The 19,447-nt window shown below is 24.3% G+C and overlaps 3 protein-coding genes across 4 annotated transcripts; 1 reads left to right on the forward strand and 2 right to left on the reverse strand.

Moving 5' to 3' along the window:
• Positions 1 to 898: 898 nt before the first annotated feature.
• On the forward strand, positions 899 to 6,891 carry LOC122859672 (venom allergen 5-like). Its single transcript, XM_044163357.1, has 6 exons — positions 899 to 1,021; positions 1,151 to 1,318; positions 1,395 to 1,476; positions 1,561 to 1,696; positions 1,793 to 1,968; positions 6,887 to 6,891. Exons 1-6 carry the CDS (start codon positions 899 to 901, stop codon positions 6,889 to 6,891), a joined length of 690 nt encoding a protein of 229 aa, XP_044019292.1.
• Positions 6,892 to 8,538: 1,647 nt separating this feature from the next.
• Positions 8,539 to 9,393, reverse strand: LOC122858796. The gene is made up of 5 exons (XM_044161948.1): positions 9,363 to 9,393; positions 9,208 to 9,289; positions 9,030 to 9,118; positions 8,842 to 8,956; positions 8,539 to 8,760 (listed from the first exon to the last, which is right to left on the reverse strand). Exons 3-5 carry the CDS (start codon positions 9,111 to 9,113, stop codon positions 8,639 to 8,641), a joined length of 321 nt encoding a protein of 106 aa, XP_044017883.1. The 5' UTR covers positions 9,114 to 9,118; positions 9,208 to 9,289; positions 9,363 to 9,393; the 3' UTR covers positions 8,539 to 8,638.
• Positions 9,394 to 15,782: 6,389 nt separating this feature from the next.
• Positions 15,783 to 19,445, reverse strand: LOC122858797 (S1 RNA-binding domain-containing protein 1). Of its 2 annotated transcripts, none has more exons than XM_044161951.1 (2): positions 19,332 to 19,445; positions 15,783 to 18,940 (listed from the first exon to the last, which is right to left on the reverse strand). In XM_044161951.1, the coding sequence occupies exon 2, from the start codon at positions 18,933 to 18,935 to the stop codon at positions 16,083 to 16,085; it is 2,853 nt and encodes a 950-aa protein (XP_044017886.1). In that variant the 5' UTR covers positions 18,936 to 18,940; positions 19,332 to 19,445; the 3' UTR covers positions 15,783 to 16,082. The 2 variants fall into 2 exon arrangements, with proteins under 2 accessions (XP_044017886.1, XP_044017885.1); XM_044161950.1 differs by having other exon boundaries at positions 15,783 to 18,943; positions 19,332 to 19,417.
• Positions 19,446 to 19,447: the final 2 nt, after the last annotated feature.

Consider the following 19,447-nt stretch of genomic DNA (forward strand, 5'->3'; position numbering starts at 1 on the left):
ATTTTTATTTTTTTAAATTTTCATTTTAAAAAAGTACTAGAAAAAAAATATAAATAGCAAGATTTTTATTTTATTTTTTAAAATGTATATTGTTTTTCCATGATTAAAATTTTTTTATATTTTTATTTAAACAAAAAAAAAAAAAAACAAAGGTTGTTATTTATCATTATTTAAATTGACCTTAAAAATTATTATAATTTATGATTTAGACGTCTTAAAAAAAAAACTATTACGTTTTAATTTTGTTATCTTATTTTGTTACGAAACTTTTTTATTTTCCTATTTTTTCCAATTCTATTTTGTGACTATATATGGTTTTTGATAAGCAGTCGTTATATTTTTTTTTTGTTATCATTTACATAAAACACGTAGTTAAAAATAAACCAATAATATTTTAACACGTATTTTTTTTAACTACGTTCTTGAAAATCCACAACATTTTCGTTGTCAGTCTGAAGAAATCACTACACCGATAGTCACACCTGAAAAATTAAATCCAAGTAAGTTACACAAAATGAAATTAAAATCAAAAATAGTTTAAAAAATTAATAACCCTGTGTAAAATATTAATAAATTCTTCTATTTATTATTCTTTAATTATTTTTATTCCATTAATTTAATAATTATTATCATCAACGAGAAAAAAAAAAAAGAAAAAATTTTTTTTATCATTTTAACGTCAGTGTTTTCTATGTTCAATTAATTTTCTACTGAATAATGAAAAATAAATATTATTCTAGAAACAATTATTCATTTTGTCTTATATAATAATTATCAAAATATATAACTGATAAATAATTTTATTTTATTTTATTAATTTAGTTTCTACACTGACGATCATAGTTTTTATTTTTTTTTTAATTTTCACAACAAAGCTGAAATTAAAATAAAAATTATTATGGCTACAACGATTAGACTAGTGACTGTCATTGTCACTATTTTAATTGCTTCAGTGGCAGCTTTTGATTACTGTCAAATTCAAAGTTGCCAAAAAGGACAACATACAATGTGCAAATACTTTGTAAGTATAATTATTTGTTCAAACTATTTATTTGTTCTCAATTTTTTTATCATTATTATTCATTTATTTATCTAATCATTTATGGTTTTTTTTTTTCGTTACTATTTATTTATTTATTTATTTTTCAAGTCAAAAAAACCAGGGAAAACTTGTAATAAATTTCAACGAACCTCCATTTCAAGTGACGAAAGAAATGAAATTCTTAAAGTTCACAATATGTTCAGAAAAACAGTTGCAAATGGAAAAGAGCCTCGTGGAAGCCCTGGCCCACAACCAGCTGGGATAATCAAGGATCTTGTAAATAATAAATTACATCAATTATTTTATGATTAAAAAAAAATTATTATTATTATTATTACTATTTAATTTTTAGAAATGGGATAAGGAGCTGGCCAATATTGCTCAACGCTGGGCCAACCAATGTGTAGATGGTCATGACGAATGTAGAAACACGAGTAATAAATTTATTAATATAAAAAAATTAAGTACTAGATAATTGCCATTTAATTAACAAAACAAAAAAAAAATTTTTTTTGCAGAAACTTTTGGATATGTTGGTCAAAATTGGGCTCTCATGGGAGACTCACGTGGATGGACTGCCACCATGACAGGTTTGATAAAAGGATGGTACGAAGAAGTACAATATTACAACAAAAATAACGTTGAAAAATTCAGGTGAGTAAATTCTAAAATAGTTTGTAATATTGTCAATACTATTATATATTTTGAATGTTTAAATAAAAAAAAATAATTGTTTCAAATATGATCCAGACGTAATTATGGTCCAGTTACGGGTCACTATACTCAGATGGTTTGGGGTCAAACAACTCATATTGGATGTGGTGTTGCTAGATATTATAGAAAAGGATATTACACAACTGTGCTTGTATGTAATTATGGTCCAGGTGGAAACATTCTAGACAGACCAGTTTATCAAATTAAACAACGTAAAAATTAATTTAATTTTCATTCATAAATTTATATATATAAAGTAATTTCACAATTTTTATGTTAAAATATATATACTTAAAAAATATTAACAATAATTTAATAAATTCAAATGATTTTTTTTCATACATTAATAGCAAATACAATTATGATAAAAAAAACTTGATAAATTGTTTTGTATAAAAAAAAATGTTACAAATTAAATAAATAATAATAAAAAAAAAAAAAAATTTCTTATAATTTTTATAGACTATTATAAAAAATAAATTATTTTTGTATTTTAGAAAAATTGACAGGGCAATAGGCCAATAAATATTACGTGCAAGGTTAACACGTCTCAAGAGAATATATCTCAAAGTAGTCACGTATTAATACTTGAGCTTTTATTTATGTTTTACTTTTTTTTTTTTCATATGAACAAGTACCCGTCATGGACTATTTGCATGAGTCACACTTTGAGCTTTATTATAAATTTAAACAAAAAAACTGAGAAATAGCTTGAGTCTCGTACAACTTGAAATATATAAACAATATATTTTCAATATTTTCTTGATTCACATCTCGAGAGATATCCATTGGGTCTACTTTTGTCTACTTAAAAATTTATAAAATCCATTTGAAAAATAATAGAAGAAAGAAAAACGAAAACATGATAAAATAAAATATATGATAGTCGAAAAAAAAAAACAAAAAAAAAAACATATAATATTTTAGAAACGACTAAACAATTCAAAATAGATAAAACATGAAATTGAAAATGAAATTTCATGCTTTTTTTATCTCATAAATATCATAAATAAATGTTTTTATTTTTTATAAACAAAGGAAAAATGAAATTTAATTTATAGAAAAACTTTGAGAGCTTTCAATGTACCAAAAAAAAATTAATATACAATTTTAATTGTTATGGTAATTCAACCAAAATGTTCCTAGAGTTTTTCAAAATTTACTTGAACTTTATATTCAAAGAAAGCTCACGTCGATTAATTACTTAAAAAAAAAATATCTTGCATTAAAATTTTTTATAATTATCTCGGTAATAATTCTCTTAATTATCTCAAAAAAAATTTATATAAAGAATGTTTTTTTTTTGTTTAAATAAAGGAGAAGCTTTTTTTCTCTTGAAAGCTGAAAATATAAATTTATCAATATTTAAATATCGCTTATCTTTTGATATTTTTTAAAAACAGAATATTTGATTTATCATACACGCAGTAAAATAAGCTTTTTTTTTTTTTTTTAGAAAAATAACCCGTGAGCATTAAAAGTTTGTATAGAGTGTTTTTATTTACAAAATACTAAAGTATATTCATTCATTCATTCACAAAAAATTGCAAACTTTTTATCAAAAATTTTTTACATCATTGGTATACTTTTTGTAGCGTTTTTTTTCTTTTTTTTTGAATTAAAAATTTCAAAACAAGTAGTGTAAAAAAAAAATAAAAAGGATTTTAAAAATATCCTCAAATTTATTAGCAATACTTTTTCAATTTACTTTTACATTTTATGATTTTAGTAAGTCAATAACTTTTTTTATATTGCACAAAAAAAAAAAACAAAATAAACTTCATTTAGGTTTGATGTATACACTACGTGATTGAACCACAAATCCCATGGATTTAACTTGTTTTTATTTTTTTAAAATAATGTTTTGTTATTTTTTTATTTTCAACTAAAAAATTTAAGTAATTTAGTGCATGTCCAACAAATCCATAGCACATAAAATTGTGTAAACCTTTACTTTGATGATTGAAAATTAAAAAATTTTATTTAGTATTATACAACTGAGTTTTTTAAATTATTTATGTATCAATTACGTAATTGAAAAAAGTATTTTATTATTTATTTGTCATACTTCATGCAACTGAAATATTTGATAAAGATTTACACATCAAAAAAATATATTTTACCTTCAAGTAGAAGATTAAAACGTGGTTAAAAAAAGAGAAAGAGCTTCAAAAAAAAAAAAACGTTTTATATACGTTTTATATAACTGTCGAGAATAATTGATATTTTTAACAGAAAAAATAAAAGAAATTATATTAATATGAAAAAATTTGCAACGTCGTTATGTTCACTGGTAAAATTGACTTTATTTTAACGAGTAACACGAGTAACACGACTGTAACAGACAAGTTGATGGTAGAAAATGAGAAAACGTATAATTCTCAATTAAAAAAAGTTTATAACCCTGAAGCCAAGCCCAAAAATATACGTGGGTAAATTTATACTGACCACATAAAAATGTTTGCATTGTTAACATTTGAAAATTTTTGTGACCATCTAACAATTTATAAAAGATAATAAAAATTATAATTTTTACTATTTTACATTAACCTCGTAATAGGAAAAAGCCACGAGGACCAAATACGATATTTATATTAATTCAAAAAAGACACAAGTCTTCGTGTTTATTTAATGATATTTAATTTTTTAAACCATTTTTCAACTAATTAAAATTATCAGAAGCTTTAATCAATGTCACTTATATTTTTTTTATTTTTTTTTAATTGTTTTTTTATTCTCAAAATATAAAATAACACGTGGAATTTTGTAATTAAAAAAAAAAGCTTATCAGTAAAAATCTTAATTAGCAAATTATTTTTATAAATTTCAAAATAATATACATTTTTTTTGTTTAAAAAAATCTTTAAAATTCAGAAAAATATATTTTAATTTTTTTTTTTTGCACGTGGTTTTTTTTTTTTTTCGTTCGACCGCATGGCATCCACGTAAAATTTTTTTTTTCACCTTGACGTCATCGCAGCGCGAAACGTGTTTCAAAAAATTTTGCCTGGCGTTAGCCAATGAAACATCTGCAGAGGGCGAAGCTAGGCAGTAAATCATAGAAAAAGCGACCTCTAGTCTTCGTCTAGGATTGTCTAGGATAGCTAGGATATATAAACCGCAGTCCTAGACGATTTTCAGTCAGTTCGTCTTCGGTTTTCTTCAGTTTAACATCATCTAAAATTTTCCGTCCGTTAAAATCGTGGTTAGAAATAAAAATTACCTCGTGGTTGTTCAGTATAAAAAAAAAAGTACAAGTTTGGAATAATAAAATATTTTTTCAGATTTTTTCGGTTCGTTTTAGTTTTCACGGAGTGAATCACGTTTAGAATTTTTTTGTCCGGTAAATTTGGTTAGAAATATTTTCGTGCCGATTGACTCGTGGTCATAAAAAAAAAAAAAAAATTGAAAGTGTTAGTGCAAGTGCTAGTGGTTATAATTAAAAAAGAAATGTGTAAAAAAAATTAAAGTGATATATATATTATAATAAAAGTGATAGTGTATAAGTGTAAAAAGTGCCTGTTGCTGTTTTTGGGATTATTATTATTGCTGAGAGGATTTAACCGCAAATTAAATTGGATTATTGGAGACTACCTTGACGATTTCTACATGGTTTTGCTGAGATGATGTAACGGAATTCATTTGGATTTTCTGGAGACTACCTGGACAACTTCTTCATGGATTAGCTGAGAGGATATAATGGAATTTATTTGGATTATTGGAGAATACCTAGACAACTTCTTCATGGCTGTTTGCTGTAATAAGATAAGTTCCTCTAGATCACGATTGACTAGTTGTAATTATTAACCTATCCCGGAAAAGTGCTTCAATATCCTTGAAGTTTCAAAAAATTGTTGCTATATTTTTTTAAACTTCTTGTCGTTCCAAATTTTATTTTATGTATAGATTCATTTTGACTGATTTCTTCAATAATTATATATATTCAATTTAAATGCCAAATTAAATAGTCGTAGTGTGTAAGTCAAAATGAATCGACCTTGTCTTTCTCAAACAGAGTAGACAAGGGTGATTAGGATTTATTATTATCTATCGTGAAAATTTATAATAGATAAATTATCACCCTATTTTCCATTCGCGATGTTTTTTTATTTGATATTAAATGCACTTTTCCAAAAAGAATAATCAAATTTTCAAGTATGTTTCAGGATTTTTTCTGTTTCAGGTTTTTATATGTTTCAGGTTTTTTATGATTTCAGGATTTTCAGGAGTTCAAGCTTTTGAGGATTTTAATATCATGATTCTAATAATGTCAGGTTTTGTTTGTTTCAGGATTTTTTTGTTTCAGAATTTTATAATTTTCGGGATTTCAAAATTTTATATGTATAGTGATTTAGTGAAATGTGAAATAGTGATAGTGAGTGATAGTGGCATAGTGATTAAGGCCTAGAAATGTCCTATCACAATTAGTGATAGTGGCATAGTGAATTGAGCCTAGAAATGTCCTATCAAAGTGTATGATAAAAAATATACCTGCAGCTATGAGCGCGGGTATATAATTATGTATATGCGTATATTTTTTTTTTTTGTACTTGCGTGTGTTGATACTTGCTGCTATGAGCGCAATCGAAAAATTTGCTGCTTTGAGCGCAATCGAAAAACTTGCTGCTATGAGCGCAATCGGAAAATTTGCTGCTATGAGCGCAAATCGCCATCGAAATAATTGCTGCTTCGAGCGCAATCGAAAAACTTGCTGCTATGAGCGCATTCGAAAAATTTGCTGCTATGAGCGCAAATCGCCATCGAAAAAATTGCTGCTTCGAGCGCAATCGAAAAATTTGCTGCTATGAGCGCGAATCGCAATCGAAAAAATTGCTGCTATCAGCGCAATCAAAATAATTCTAGCTGCAGCTAGAAAACGTGCGAAAAGTGGAATAGGTCTACTGGAGAAACCACTTGATAAAAAAAAAAAACGAGTCACGTGTCTTACCTCCTGGGTGACGTGGAAAAGACATGCGCGTTTAAAATTTACCTTTAATTATTTATTTATCATTTTCCAGCTTCTACAATTTAATCAACACCTAAATATTTCTTGAAAACTAAAATTCATCTTAAATAATAATACTTTCATTTATTTTTAATTTTATTATGAATTTAATTTTAAATTTTCAGTTTGAAAAGCTTGAGCTTTTTTATATAAAATATTATATCTACTGTAATATCACTTTGTTGGGTTAGGGTCATGAGGTTTATTACATGTTTCAAAATGTTCTATGTATCCTTTCAAGCCAACGACATTTACCACAAAAATTATTTTATTATCAGCTCACTCATGTTTTCCTATGGAATTTTTCAAACATTCTCAGAGTTCAAAACCTTCTATGTACTCAATTGAATTTCTAAAATATTATTTCATTTATGAAAACAGTTATTTTTTCTATTTTTTTTTAAAGCTCTCTTTTATTTTTATTGCAATTATTAAACCCTCTTGATATGAGGGTATTGACCGAATAAAAAAAAATTGATATTCCAACAAATTAATATATATCTTCAACATTATGAAAAATGTAATGAGAAAAAAAAAAAAAAGAAGAATTTACATTTATGAAGTCTCTTACTGGGATTAAAATCAATTCACATGTGTATTTTTTTTTTTTCTTGCATGTATATTTTAAAACTCCATCATTTGATTGGAAAAAACTGTTCATCTATAAATACTGAAGTAATTAAAAAATATATGTAATACATTTTCATTATAAAATTTTGTATAAAAAAAAATTTAATATCTGTTTTATAAACAATGATAAGAGTTATAGATAAATTATTTAATTTTTATTTGACTTGAAAAATTTAAAGAAAAATACGTTTGTCATTTTGTTGATAAATTAATTATACATCAAGTTATATTAACTTTAGACAAATTTATTATAATTATTGGTCATTAATTTTATAATATATTGTGTATACACTTTTTAATTAATTTTTCAGTTGTAATTTACGTTTTACAGTGAGTACACGTTTTGATAAATTAAACAAGTTAATAAATAAATACAAAAACAACTAGATAAATTGTTAGAATATTTTATATAAATATTTTGAATTAAAGCATGTATACTTGTTGAGATAATAAATCATAAAAAATGATAAGAGTATTTGAAAAAAAAAGATAAAGTTTATCTACAAACTTGAAAATGTTTTTGTATTTTGTATTTATCATAAAATCAAGAAGCCATTTTTGATAATAAATAAATACCATGATTCATCAAAACATTATAAACATTAAAACAAAAATTGTATGTATATACATAAGGTCAATTTCTCACGTGTATCATACTTGTTTTTTTTATCCCCTAAAGTTGTTATTGCATTACCTGTTTTTGTTTGATGCGTCATGCTGAAACCTTTTACCAACAACAAGTTCATCACCCTCCCGAAAACCCCCTTTATTATTATTATTGCTCTGAACTTTATTCCCGACAGTGTCATATGATAACAATGAATATACCTTAGACCTTTCGATAATTTTTTCTAATGTCTATTTTTATTTTATTATTTTTCTCAACTCGATGGAAATCAATGTGAAAATAAAAATAAATAATTCATCAATAATTATAATTAAACATTTATTTATAGAATTTATTGATTGATTTTTTATTTAAAAAAAAAATACAAATATATACAAGGAATTTATTTATCATAATTATTTTTTATTTAATTGATTATTACAAAAAACAGCTTATTTTAATAATTTTTTTTAACTGAAAATTAATTAAACACACTGGTATATAGTGTGTTATTAAATACAGTAAATTTTTGTGGTTCATATAAATTTTTTTATTGCATATTTTGCACTACTTCCAGACTATAATATAAATTAAAAAAAAAAAAGATGAAAATAATTATTTTTAAAATTTTTTTGCATTTTTAATTTTCATTGTTCAATCGTTTACAAACTTGGGATGAGAGAAATCTTGCAAAACCTGATGCCTCAATGCAATTGTAAAAAGTAACAGCAATGTCACCCTGATCAGTAAAACGATTATTTGCTACAATAAATTAATTTAAAAAATGATTAATAAGTTAATTATTTATTATGTATGTATAAAATTTTCAAATAATATTTTTACCATAAGTTCTACATTCTCCCACAAAAACTTTAACGACTTCCAATAGTTCTTTGTCATCAATGTATATCTCGTAAAATCCATCTTGTTTTATTTCATTAATTTTTCCATTTCTCAACTAATTTAAAAAGCAAAAAAATAATTAAATTTATCATTATATCATTGAGATATTATTTAATGAAATTACTTACAAGTCCAAAGTGTTCTAGAAGACAGACTCGATAATTTTTAATGCTGTCATCAACAGCTAATGCATTACTCTCCAGTGCAATCATTGATTCTTATTTTTAAAAATAAATAAATATGCAAATAGATTAAATAATAATTGATTAAATATTGTAAAAATCTAAATAAATGTTTCAATTTTACCTGGACTTAATTTTAGAGAACATTCTGATTCACGTGCCTCAACAAGTTCATAAGGAATGCATGCTTCAATAAAATAATTATCCTAAAATTAATAGATAACTTTAATAAATATAAAAAAAAAAAAACACAAATTAATATAATTATATATTACTTACAATAAACAAAAAAATACTCAACAATGCCAATAATTTTATACTCATAATGATGATTTAATATTTTTTATCAATTTTTTTTGAGCTTGATAATTTAATTTTTTATTACGAAAATACAAGAAGACGAAATAATATACAAATGACAAAACAAAACATGCTTATATACTCGATACTCCCTCTGCCAAAAAATTCTATTATACACTTGAACATAATTAAATTTTATTTTTCCACCGTGTGTAATTAGGGCGTGTGATAAATAAAAAAAATAATAAAAAGAGTTTTGAGAATTTGAATTAAATGATAATACGATGTCTAGCGACCTCGAAAAAACAATAAAATATTCCAAATTCATAAACAAATATTTATGAAGCTGTGGGCGTTGACTTTTTTTTTTTAGATAAATTATTATACCAAGTTTTTACGCACTATTGATGAATTTTTTGTAAACGGTTTTTTAATTTATTTGTATTACGATACCGTGGTAAAATAAAAATTGAATAAATCCAAAAATCAATATTAATAAAACTGTCGTATCATACAAAAGACAAAAAACATTTAACAATAAAAAATAAGGTCTTATTTTTTCAGTAAAAATAATAATGTACATGTTAAATCAAAATTCAAAAAAGATGGCATATATTATCGTGAAAAAAATTGAAATAGGATGATCAATTGAAAAAAAAAAAACATTGGATTATAAAAAACCGATGAAAATTCTCTTTTAGAGTTGTGCGAAAGCTTTTAGATATCAACGAACAATGATAAAAATTTCTGAAGCTTTGGTATGTGGTAAGGAGACCATAGTAAATCCAAAAAAAAATATAAATCAAAGAGATACTTGGGTCAGCATCAAAACATCAAACAAAAAAAAAATTAAAAAGAAGCTAACGAAAAAAAAAAATAAATAAATAAATAAAATGTGTATTTATGTTTTATAAAATAATAATTATAAAATTTGTTATAAATAAACAAAAAATTAAATTAATTAAAAAAAATTAATTTTATAATTTTTTTACATTTTTTATATATCACATAAAAAATATAAATTATATATAGTCTATTTGTTTTTTATTTCCATAATTTATTAATTTGTCTATATAGATAAAAAAATAATTTTTTTTCCTGACAAGATTTTAATTTATCACCAGGCTTTAATTGATTAAAAAATTTGATAAAATTGAAAAAACCAAAACATATTTTTTCTAATATATAAAATGATTAATATTTATTTAATTAATATTTCCAAGAATTTTAAGTTGGATTCATTTTATATCTGATAAATAGAATATATTTTTATGAAGATAACAAGTATTATTCATGATTTATTATATTAGAATACTTAATTTGTCAATCAAGCTTTCAAAAATTACTAAAATCTCATGTTTAAAATTTAGTTTGAAGAAGATTAATTACGTACGTGATTTATATAAAGCTAGTTGACTTGAACATTACTTCAATCATCGAAAACAACTATTTAATAACTAATAACAATCATGGAAAAAAAATGAGAGATATATATTACAAAGTTAAAAATACATGTCAATAAAATTTTTTAATATCCCAAAGTGCAATAATTTAAATTGACGATATTTCGTAGTATAAAATAAAAATGCAAACTTGCATCCTGTTTTTAAAAAATTTTCATTGTCAAGCTGTCACATCTATAGTGACGTCAAACTATTATTTTTAAAACAGATCTAATGGAACGAAAAAAAATTACAAAATAATGTTCCATATATATAAAACTCGTACAATAAAAAAAAAAATAGAAACAAGTATCTTGATTATTATTTTGATGTATGATATATATTTCAAACCTTAAAATCTATAAAAAAATATTACAAAATATTACAAAATATTTCGAAAAATATTTGAAGCTTCAAGTAAAGAAGAAATATTTTTTAAATAAAATTGTAAAAAATATAAAATGACAGGTTTTAAAAGTACAACTGTAAAAATGATATAGTTTTTTTAATGCTGTGTAGCGTACGCCACTGTATGGAATATTGATCGAGGGGTTGTAGTGGCCCTTATGGCGCCAGGAGAGAGAAAATTTTAGCCCTTACAACTCTATGTATAACATGAGCCTATATATAATGCAAGCATCTCCCTGTTATGTAATAGCAGGCTTTCATCAGTTCCATTACAATTTACATTGTATAATAATAATTCAGAAAATATAATAGCAATAATATTAATAACAATTTATCTATTAAATTTCGATTGAATTTCTATTAGAAATATAATTTGTATGTTTAATTAAAAACTATAATAAACAGTTTTATATTTTTTTTAATTTTTAGATATTTTTTTATATAAAATTTTTTATATTTTTGGTAAATTGATATATATATTATTGTGAAGAAGACCAAATGGCATTGCCAGTGTATATGACCACTCGAAACACATTGTGATTTTATTTCGAAATGATCGAAATATCACGTTCATTTCGAAATTCCGCAAATGGAATTTTTAAAGGTTTTTTTATTTGTGGTTTAATTTTATTTGAAGTGAAATTTTTTAACACATGTATACATGAAAATTAATACCTGTCAAAATTAATTGAATCTACTTGAAAATTTGATGGAATATATACTGGAAAAGGGACAAAATAATTTAGCAAAATTGAGAGAAAAATTAATCAGTATATTTCAAATAAATGATCATTAATTTATTTGTCATTTTTAACTAATATTATGACATTTAATAAATCAAAATTTGATTGATAAAATTAATTTTAACTTTTAAATTATTATCTAATATATAAATAAATGATTAATTTTTAATTAAAATATATTTTTGTCAAATTTCAACAAATGTCATGTTGAAAAGAAAGAATTATTTTTACTTTTTGTATGGATATTTTTACAATGATGAATTTTTTGCATCAATTTAATTGCATTCCGACAAGACTGGTACTTAACGAAATTGCTCGATAGACGTCCAAGGTAAAAAGGTATTGAGAATCGATCTTTACAATAATCTATTATCATCTATGGTTATTTTTATTTATTTATTCATATTTTTTTTTATATGTACATAAATTGTTTACGGTAAAATTATTTATCAAGTTGCTCTTTGTGTACTCAGTAATTTTTTTTTCTTTCTATTTATATCTCTTTTTTTATTTATCATTTTATTTATTTTTATTTTAGCTGTGAACAATTGTTATAATATTAATATTTTAATTAACATCTATTTTCTCTTCTTTAAATTTTTTCATTCGTAATATTAGTTTGATTTATTTTTCCAATGAGAATAATAGAATCAATCAGCCATAGTAAAAATAAAAAAAAAAAAATTCAATATTTTAATAAAAAAGCCATTTTATATTTTAAATATATTTTCAATGAAAAATAGCTGTCGCACATGCTTCTATACAACTTATTCACAATACAAAAATAAAAAAAATAAAAATATTCAATTTTAATTCTCTCTCAATTTTACAATATAATAATAAATTTATTATTTATAAAAATAAAAAATTAAAATACGTTCAATTATTTCATAAGAATTTTTTTAAATAAATTTATTTTCCCACAAAATTATTCAATACATATAATAGTTTTTTTTTTTTTTAAATACCTGTGTAAAAATTTTCTTTACATAAATATAAAAAAAAAAAAAAAAGTAGTTTGTCTCGTATCGACCAAAAAACTTGTATATATATTCCTTGCGGTCGAACCTTGGCATTGAGTCGAGAGCTTTTTTTTTTTCTCTTCGTCACGAAATAACTTCCCCTTTCAAAAGCTCCTTTTTACCCTTTTTTTTTTTTTTTTTCTTTACTCATCTCTGACGACATCCATCGCCTGAAGTATCGTGGCTTTATTTTTTATTCTGAATTTCGCTTGCTTTTCATTTGTATGCGGTTTTTTTTTTTATCTATATTTCCGTATTTGCACCAACCTTTAGCTATATTTCTTTCACGCGGACTAGACTGCGCTTTGAAACTACTTTTCACTTGTTCACATGTACTGTCATTTATATAACTACATTTTTTTTTATGCTTATATGTATATAAATGTATAGATGTATCATCCGCATTTTTATATGTAACCTCTATTATGTGCGTTGATATATCTGCGGTGTTGACGAGCAAGGGTAGGACAGATTGTTCTATCAAAAAGGAAATTAAAAAAAAAAAAACAATAATAACAATAATAGAAAAAAGAAAAGAGAAATAATCTCGACTTTCAATTATTGTTTGTATTTCTTTTTGTTTGGACGGAAAATATATATATACGAAAAGAAAGGATTTTTTTTTTGTTTTTTTTTTTTCAAAGTTGAATTTATATTTTACAATCATGGGTTTAGTCAAAACTCAAACACCGGCTACTCTTTGCTATTTTTTTTTTTTATTTCGATATCATGATTTTTGTTTGTCATAATAGACAAAGTAAATACTTGCGTAATTAAACATTGAAGTTTTGTTGATAATGTATTTTTTTGTAAATAAAAACTAGATGTTGGAAAGCTATAGATTAAAATATTAAAATAAATTTAAAGTAAAAATAATAATTGGTAAGTATAAATATGTAATTTGTAAAAAAGTTTTAATTTATTACTGAATGATCAAATAATAAAGAAAAATAGAAATTAACTTTATCAAAGCGTTATTTTAATTTTAAATAATTTATAAATTTTAAAACTTAGTATATATATATATATATATTTTAATTTAAAAATATATATGTAAACATATGAATAATTTATTTTTTATTTTCATTATGAGCTTATATTCCCACAATCAAATTCATTTGTAATTGATCAGTTAAAAAACGGTTGTACACTTGAGTAATTTTAATAATGACAATGAAATTCAAGGGTCATCATGATTTAATAAAAAGACTGGCAAAAAAAAAAATTTAGGTGTGTTCTTTTTTACGATATTTAGCATCTGGTTTAAAAAATTGAAAATACATAGAGTCTATTTAACACTTGAATGATAAAAAAAAAAAATACTTACAATGAAAAAAAAAAAAACTCAATACTATATAAGAATTCAAAGCTACTCTAGATTTTTTTTTTCCTATTTTTGTGGCTTCTTGTCTCAAATTCAAGCTTGGAACACGGAAGAAAGCGTGTTTAGAATTTTTATGCGCCTCTAAGTTTTTCTTTACACAGCTGTCATCAAGACCACCAGCCAAGTATATGTGAAGAAAACTTTTTTTTTTTTTTTTCTAAAGACAAAGAGATTAAATATAAAAGAAAAATGAAAAAAAGAAAAAAAAAAATTTAGTATAACACTACGTGTTCAAATTGAATTTTAAAATTTAACGAATCAATATACTATTGAGTTTATTTTTTAATATATCCTTTTTTGTATGAGGCATATTTTTCAGCTATATTTAAAAATAATATTTGAATGTAAATTATTCTAAAAAGCTTGAAAATTTACTGAAATTTTATTTACCATTGAAAAATACTGTAAAAAATAACAGCAAAAGAAAAATATATCTGTACTATTTTTATGATAGCTCAAGAATTATTACTGTCAATTTTTTTTTTTTTTATAGGAGACTTCTAGACTGGCGTCCTACCAAACAGTTATTCTCACCCAACAATCTGCAAAGATTCAGGGCAAAAATAAAAAATAAATAAAAATACAAAAACTCAGAGAAAAAAGACAGGAGAGAAGGTCAACGATCCACCAGGAAGAAGACTAAAACTAGAGCTGACATTTACAGAAGTTTCTTACAGACTTATCTAAGCTTGTATCTTTTTTATTTATATATAGATTTTTTTTTTTTGTACAATTTTTTCTCCTTTTATTTTTCAGTATCCAGTTTTGTTACATAAGAAAAAACCATCCATCTTATACAGTGTATATAATTTTTTATTTTTATGATATTTTTAATATACACTGAAGGAAAAAAAAATTAATTTCAAGTTTATCAGTATATGAAAAGTGGTTGATAGAAAAAAAAAAAAAAAATCAATTTTTATATCGAAAATATTAATAAATTAAAATTGAAAAAGTATTAAAAATATTAACAGTAGTTATTATTAATTTAATTATTTTTTTAATTAATAAAAAGTTTGTTTCAAGTTGAATTTTCGAGTTAAAAAATTATTGGATCATTGAAGTTTGATATATTTTTATTCAACAGGACTTTTTGATATTATCTGATAGGAAAAGGTTTGTTTACGAAGTTATTGGAGCCAGTGAACGAGGGGACATATCGACGAGCCTGGAAAATAGTAGTGTCGCGACATTGTGACGCCAAATTCGCAAACTTTTCTCACACTCAAATCTCATAAAAAATGTTCCAACAATTTTATAAATTTTAATTTTTGTTTGTCGATAAAAAAAATAAAAGCTTTGTCATTATGATTGAATAACATTTTTTTTTATAATATCACAAATATTGTTTTATTAAATTCTTAATAATATTGAGAAAAAAAAAAAAATTTGCATTTGTATATTTTAAAATCAATTAAGTTGAGGTAATTATTTTGAAAAGGCCTCTCTTTTAATCACAATACATTTGTAGGCAGCTGTGTACACTTAATGTCAATTAAAATTTTTGTAAAATATTTTCATTGAAAGATACACAAATAATAGAGTATTTAAAAAGCCTCAAGTATTTCATCAAGATAGAAAAGAAAATTAATAATTTACATATATTTAAATGATTTTAAAAATGCAATAAATAAATTATTTAAAATAAAGTTGATGATTATTATTTCTATTTAAATAAAATTAAATAAATAAAAGAAAAATCAATTGGCTTTTATTAAAATAAGACCAATTTTTTGTGTTTCTTTATCAACTTTCTCTACTTTGACATCAACTCTTTGGGTAATTCTTAAATCTTGATTCCTAAGATGCGATGAATGTATTAAAGCGTCTCTTCCAACTCCAATATCAACAAAAGCACCAAATGCTACAATATTTCTAACAACTCCACTCAACAAACAACCAACAGTTAAATCATCAATACTTCGTACACTTTTTCTAAAAATAGGAGCATCATTTTGTTCTCTAATATCTTCTCCTTTTTTCATTGTTAAACTTTTTATAATAACTTCTAAATTTTTTGTATCTGTATTAAAACGTTTTGCAAGAATATCAATACCTTGTCCAGCAAATATATTAACACTAGATATAAATTCACGACTTCCTAAATTTTTTAAATCAACACCACAAGCTTTAATAAATTGTTTAGCTAATTCATATGATTCTGGATGAATCCATGTTTGATCTAATATATTAAAATTATTTGTAGTATTTAATTTTGTTGATGCTGTCTCAGGAACAATTCTAATAAATCCAGCACATTGTTCAAAAGTTTTTGGACCAATACCACTAACTTTTTTTAACATTTCACGATTTAAAAATGGACCATTATCTTTTCTATGTTGAATAATATTTGCTGCTTTTTTATCAGATAAACCAGCAACACGTCGTAGTAAACATTGTGATGCTGTGTTTACATCAACACCAACAAAACTAACAGCTTCCATAACAATTTCATCCAATTTTGCAGCTAATTTTTTTTCTGGTAAACTATGTTGGTACATACCAACGCCAAGTGATTTTGGTTCAATTTTAACATATTCAGCAAGTGGATCTTGTAATCTTCTGGCAATTGAAACAGCTGATATAACATTGATATCCATATTTGGAAATTCAGCTTTTGCTTCAGCACTACAGCTGTATACTGAGGCACCTGACTCATCGACAATTGTATAAACAACATCAATAGGTAAAAATTTACCACTATCAATTAAATCTGATAAAAATTGTTCAGTTTCACGACATGCAGTTGCACTACCCAATGCAATAGTATCACATTGATGTTTTTTAACAAGCTTTGTAATAATATTGGCTGCTTCATGCTTTAATTTATCGCCTTTATGAGGATATATTGTTGATGTTTCAAGTACATCACCTTGTACTGATACAACAGCCATTTTACAACCAGCAGTAAAACCAGGATCAACACCAAGAACAATTTTACCACGTACTTGTGCAGATAGTAACTTTTGTTTAACATTAACAGCAAATGATTCTATTGATGCTTCTTCAGCTTTTTCACTCATTTCAGCTTTTGTACGTCTTACAATTGTTGGTTTTATTGAATTTTTAAAAGCACGATTAAAACCTGATGTTAATAATTCACGATTGAAGGATAATCTTGATGCAGCTGGATATAAATTTAGAACAAATTTTAACAATGACCTTTCCATACGATCAGGAAGAGTGTATTTAACTGTTATTATTTTTTCAGATTCAGCACGATTTATTGCAAGAATTTGATGTGGTTTTATATTTTTTTCAGACATACTCCAATCAAGATACATTTCATATGTTTTTAATTTTTCATTCTTATCAGCATCTTTAGTTTTTTTTGTTTGTATTTGTAGAAAATTTTCAGCTTTAAGTTTAATTCTTTCATCAAAAACTTGTTTATCCTTGACAATAATATCAGATAATATACAAACAATATTTTCTTTAATTTCATCTTCTTCACGAAGACCTTCTTTATTTTTATTTATAAAATTACGAAAATGTCCTACGTTAATACCGTTAATGATTGATTGTGCTGGTGATTCTAAGCCAAGTTTTCTTGCTTTTTCAGCAAGTGCAAGTTTTGATGTTTCTTTGTAAAGTGAATGAATTTGTTCTAAATCACTAATTGATTTAACTGAACGAACAAAATTATGAAGTTGTGGTGTCCATTTACCTGCTTTTTCAATGGCTTTAATAACATTGTCAGCTTTATTTTTAATTTGTTTAGATTTTTCATAAGCATCTTTTACAGCACGTAATTCGTCAGCATCTAGATCATTTGTTTGAGCTCTACGATAACGAGCAATAAAAGGAATAGTATTTTCATTTTCTAAAAGTTTAATTACAGTTTTTGCAATTGAAATACTGATACCAGTTGATTCACTGACATAGTCAACACAGTCCCAATCATTTGCTGATGATTGTGAGGATGTTAAACAAATTGAAGGTGTAACATGTTGTTCTGAATCACTTGTTGATGAGGTTGATGGAACTGGTGATTTTTTTCGTACTGTACGAGCTTTACGAACAGCAGAGGTTAAACTAATCGATGAAAACTCTGTTGATTGTGAGGATGGTGAACGAATTGAATTTGTAACATGTTGTTTTGAATAATTTGATGAAAATTTTGGTGGATCTGGTGGTGGATCTGTTGGTTTCCTTCGTACTGTACGAGCTTTACGAACAGCAGAGGTTGAACTAATCGATGAAGACTCTGTTGATTGTGAGGATGGTGAACGAATTGAATTTGTAACATGTTGTTTTGAATAATTTGATGAAAATTTTGGTGGATCTGGTGGTGGATCTGTTGGTTTCCTTCGTACTGTACGAGTTTTACGAACAGAAAGAGTTGAATCAGACAATGGAGACTCTGTTAAATCAATTACTTTACTTGATGGAGAAGTAACAGTTGGTCGATCAACTCGTCGTTTTTTTGATGGTAAACAACCCATCTCATCCTTTTTAACAACAGTTCTTTTTTTAGTATCACTGGGAGATTGTTTACGTTTTCTTTTTGATGATGCCACATCAATAATGACATCCTTTGAACGTTTTGACATTGATTCTACTGAAAATAATTTAATAAAAAATAGTTTTATCATACAGTTAATAAAATTAAATTGAGTAAATGAGGTAAATGAAAAAAACAAAAATGTCAACTAAAAATAATGTTTAAATAGGTCATTGTTATTTTTTAAATACAATTAATTACTTGGCATTTGAATATCATGATAATTGTTGATAATAATCACGACTTACTATGATTTCATTATAAAAACACTTGATAAACAATGAAAAATTTATTTTTTTATTATAGAGAAATATTAAAATAATGAAATAAACAAAATAAACGTTTTATTTTTCTAACCAAAAGTATAAACAAATGAATGACACAAGTCAACATTTGAAATCAAGCTAAGGATTAGTCATTGTGTTGGAATTTGCATATTATTTACCTTATCGTATTACGCTTATCACTTGTTAGAATTAAATAAAAAAATTTATGCCGGATAATTTTGTGTGTATATTTTTTCAATTGTTTTTACACATACACACACACACAGGCAAACAC

The sequence above is a fragment of the Aphidius gifuensis genome, linkage group LG6, assembly GCF_014905175.1.
Source record: "Aphidius gifuensis isolate YNYX2018 linkage group LG6, ASM1490517v1, whole genome shotgun sequence".
In the NCBI taxonomy this organism is placed as follows: Eukaryota; Metazoa; Arthropoda; class Insecta; order Hymenoptera; family Braconidae; genus Aphidius; species Aphidius gifuensis.

What these genes read in the sequence shown, in the direction of transcription:
- LOC122859672 (XM_044163357.1), top strand. Translation starts at nt 899, where the DNA reads ATGGCTACAACGATTAGACTAGTGACTGTCATTGTCACTATTTTAATT. An exon ending in ATACAATGTGCAAATACTTT is followed by an intron (nt 1,022 to 1,150) that starts GTAAGTATAATT and finishes TTATTTTTCAAG; the next exon opens with TCAAAAAAACCAGGGAAAAC. An exon ending in CTGGGATAATCAAGGATCTT is followed by an intron (nt 1,319 to 1,394) that starts GTAAATAATAAA and finishes TTTAATTTTTAG; the next exon opens with AAATGGGATAAGGAGCTGGC.
- LOC122858796 (XM_044161948.1), bottom strand. Translation starts at nt 9,113, where the DNA reads ATGATTGCACTGGAGAGTAATGCATTAGCTGTTGATGACAGCATTAAA. An exon ending in TTCTAGAACACTTTGGACTT is followed by an intron (nt 8,957 to 9,029) that starts GTAAGTAATTTC and finishes TTTTTAAATTAG; the next exon opens with TTGAGAAATGGAAAAATTAA. An exon ending in GGGAGAATGTAGAACTTATG is followed by an intron (nt 8,761 to 8,841) that starts GTAAAAATATTA and finishes AATTTATTGTAG; the next exon opens with CAAATAATCGTTTTACTGAT.
- LOC122858797 (XM_044161951.1), bottom strand. Translation starts at nt 18,935, where the DNA reads ATGTCAAAACGTTCAAAGGATGTCATTATTGATGTGGCATCATCAAAA.